Genomic DNA, 1,993 nt, shown 5'->3' with positions numbered 1-1,993 from the left:
CGGCGGGGAACCCGGGGTCGCGCCGGGCTCCTCGGCCGCCGCCTCTTCCAAAAATGCGGCCGCGGCAGGCCCTGCCTCCGCCACCGCCCCCACCGGGGCCCAGCGCACCGCCTCGCTCGGTGGCAGCCATTCCTCCTCCTCTTCTTCGTTCTTCGCCTTTGGCCCAACGGTTATCGGCTCCGCGGACGCTTCGGCCGCCGCCATCTTCCCGGAAACGCCGCCGCACGTCAGCCGCGCCCCCTTGCTGCCATGGCAACGGCGCGCTGGTCCGGAAACCCGGAGGCGCGGTGGGCGGGGCTTGCACTTCTGACGTTCCCACGAGGGTGGGCCTTCCCCGGGGATTTAACTCGGGCCAGTAATTTTTTATTGAGAGCCCATTGTGAACCAGGCACTGAGTACTAAGCGTGGGAGGAACAGGGGAACGAGACCGGGGACAAGTCATTCCCTGGGTGTAGAGTCTAGGGTAGCCCTTGCCCTGGTCCCAGCGTGGGGCTCGTCTGTTCCTCATCTGTACATTTCTGGGGCCCCCGATGGGTGAAGGGCTGCAGGGATTAGCACTTTCGGAGAATCTCCGAAGTACAGATCCCTTGACTATTGGGCCACGTTTTCCCTTCCTCTCAACTTTCTCCAACCATATAAGGAGAGGCAGCTGCTGGGGGCGTCCCCAGGATCTAAAGATAGAGGCCCCTGCATGGGACTCCAACTGCCTCTCAGCAGCCTGAGTCGCCATGGCACGGTGAGCGTTTCCGGTCTCCCCTCTTGGCCCTTTTCCCTGGAAATTCCCTGCCCCAGGTCTTCTGGGTTCTGCAAGGCCCTACGGGAGCCCCGGACCCCAGGTCTATGTGACCGTGGGGTGGGAGGAGGTGTGACCTCCCTAGCGCCTACCTCCCTAGTCTTGCACTTTAAGTCCTAGGTTCATTCTCGCCACAGCCAGCCACTCCTGTCATTCCTTCCCACCCCTTTTGGTCTCATTTAGCTCCATTTTGACAGGACTGGCATCAAACGTCCCTGTACCATCCCTTCCCTCTACCCTTCCCAAATGCCTTCCATCTCTCACCCCTGTGAAATCCCACCTCAACTTCTCTTCAGACAGCCTGCCCGGACCCTGTGGTACGACAGGCCCAAGTATGTGTTTATGGAATTTTGTGTTGAGGACAGCACCGATGTCCATGTGCTCATTGAGGATCACCGCATTGTGTTCAGGTACTGGCCCCGAACCTCTCCCATCTCCTAACACCCCCATATTTCTTCTCTGGCAACCCCTCAGCATCATTGTCTCCTTAGCTGCAAGAATGCCGATGGAGTGGAGTTGTACAATGAGATTGAGTTCTATGCCAAAGTGAACTCCAAGGTAAGGGTGAGGTGGGACAGGAAGGTCTGGATGGAAACCTGGCTGCCCAGGGAAACTGGAGATTAATTCTCAACCTCAGACCCTAAGGATGAGTCTCTGTCTGGCAGGACTCTCAGGATAAGCGCTCTTCCCGCTCCATTACTTGCTTTGTGAGGAAATGGAAGGAGAAGGTGGCCTGGCCCCGGCTAACCAAGGAGGATATCAAGGTGAGTGTGTGGGAAGTGGCTTGCTCTTTCTATCCATGTACTCAGGTACCCAAGTCAGAGCTGGGATCATCCTTGTCTTCTTTCCAGCCAACGTTCAATAACTCACCAGGTCCTGCCTGTTTCACCTCCTGAGTATTCTTGAATTCACTACTTAATGTTTTCCTAGTTCAGGACTCATCCATCACCTGGTGAAAGATCTGTTGCATATTTTTAGCCCCATCCCCAATCCATCCTCTTCATTGCCCCCAGAATGGTCTGTCTAAACTACACATTTGATCTTGTTACTCTCCCACTTAAGACCCTTCAGTCAGTCAGGCTCGGTGGCTCAGCCTGTAATCCCACGCCTTTGGGAGGCTGAGGTGAGTGGATTGCCTGAGCCCGCGGGTTCAAGACCCGCCTGGGCAGCGAGACCTCATCTCTACAATAAATCAGAATC

General features: G+C 56.4%; 2 protein-coding genes across 2 annotated transcripts in view; one reads left to right on the top strand and one right to left on the bottom strand.

Annotated features, from left to right (window-relative positions):
- RUNDC1 (RUN domain containing 1) overlaps positions 1–220 on the bottom strand; it is a 9,675-nt gene extending 9,455 nt beyond the window's left edge. Inside the window, exon 1 of the mRNA XM_021708078.1 lies at positions 1–220. This exon is cut by the window's left edge and continues 243 nt beyond it. Within this exon, the coding sequence (XP_021563753.1) occupies positions 1–204 (204 nt within the window). The 5' untranslated portion in view covers positions 205–220.
- A 495-nt stretch (positions 221–715) lies between these two features.
- Positions 716–1,661, top strand: PTGES3L (prostaglandin E synthase 3 like; the record flags this gene model as incomplete). Its single annotated transcript, XM_021708077.1, has 4 exons — positions 716–736; positions 1,090–1,203; positions 1,285–1,351; positions 1,459–1,661. Coding segments are annotated over exons 1-4 (392 nt in total), but the record flags the coding sequence as incomplete, so codon positions are not given.
- Between the last annotated feature and the right edge of the window lie 332 nt (positions 1,662–1,993).

This window comes from Carlito syrichta, unplaced genomic scaffold (genome assembly GCF_000164805.1).
Source record: "Carlito syrichta isolate Samal-C Ts95f unplaced genomic scaffold, Tarsius_syrichta-2.0.1 Scaffold130561, whole genome shotgun sequence".
NCBI classification, from domain to species: Eukaryota; Metazoa; Chordata; class Mammalia; order Primates; family Tarsiidae; genus Carlito; species Carlito syrichta.
The sequence above is the reverse complement of the archived record's forward strand: the minus strand, read 5'-3'. Positions and strand labels throughout refer to the sequence as shown.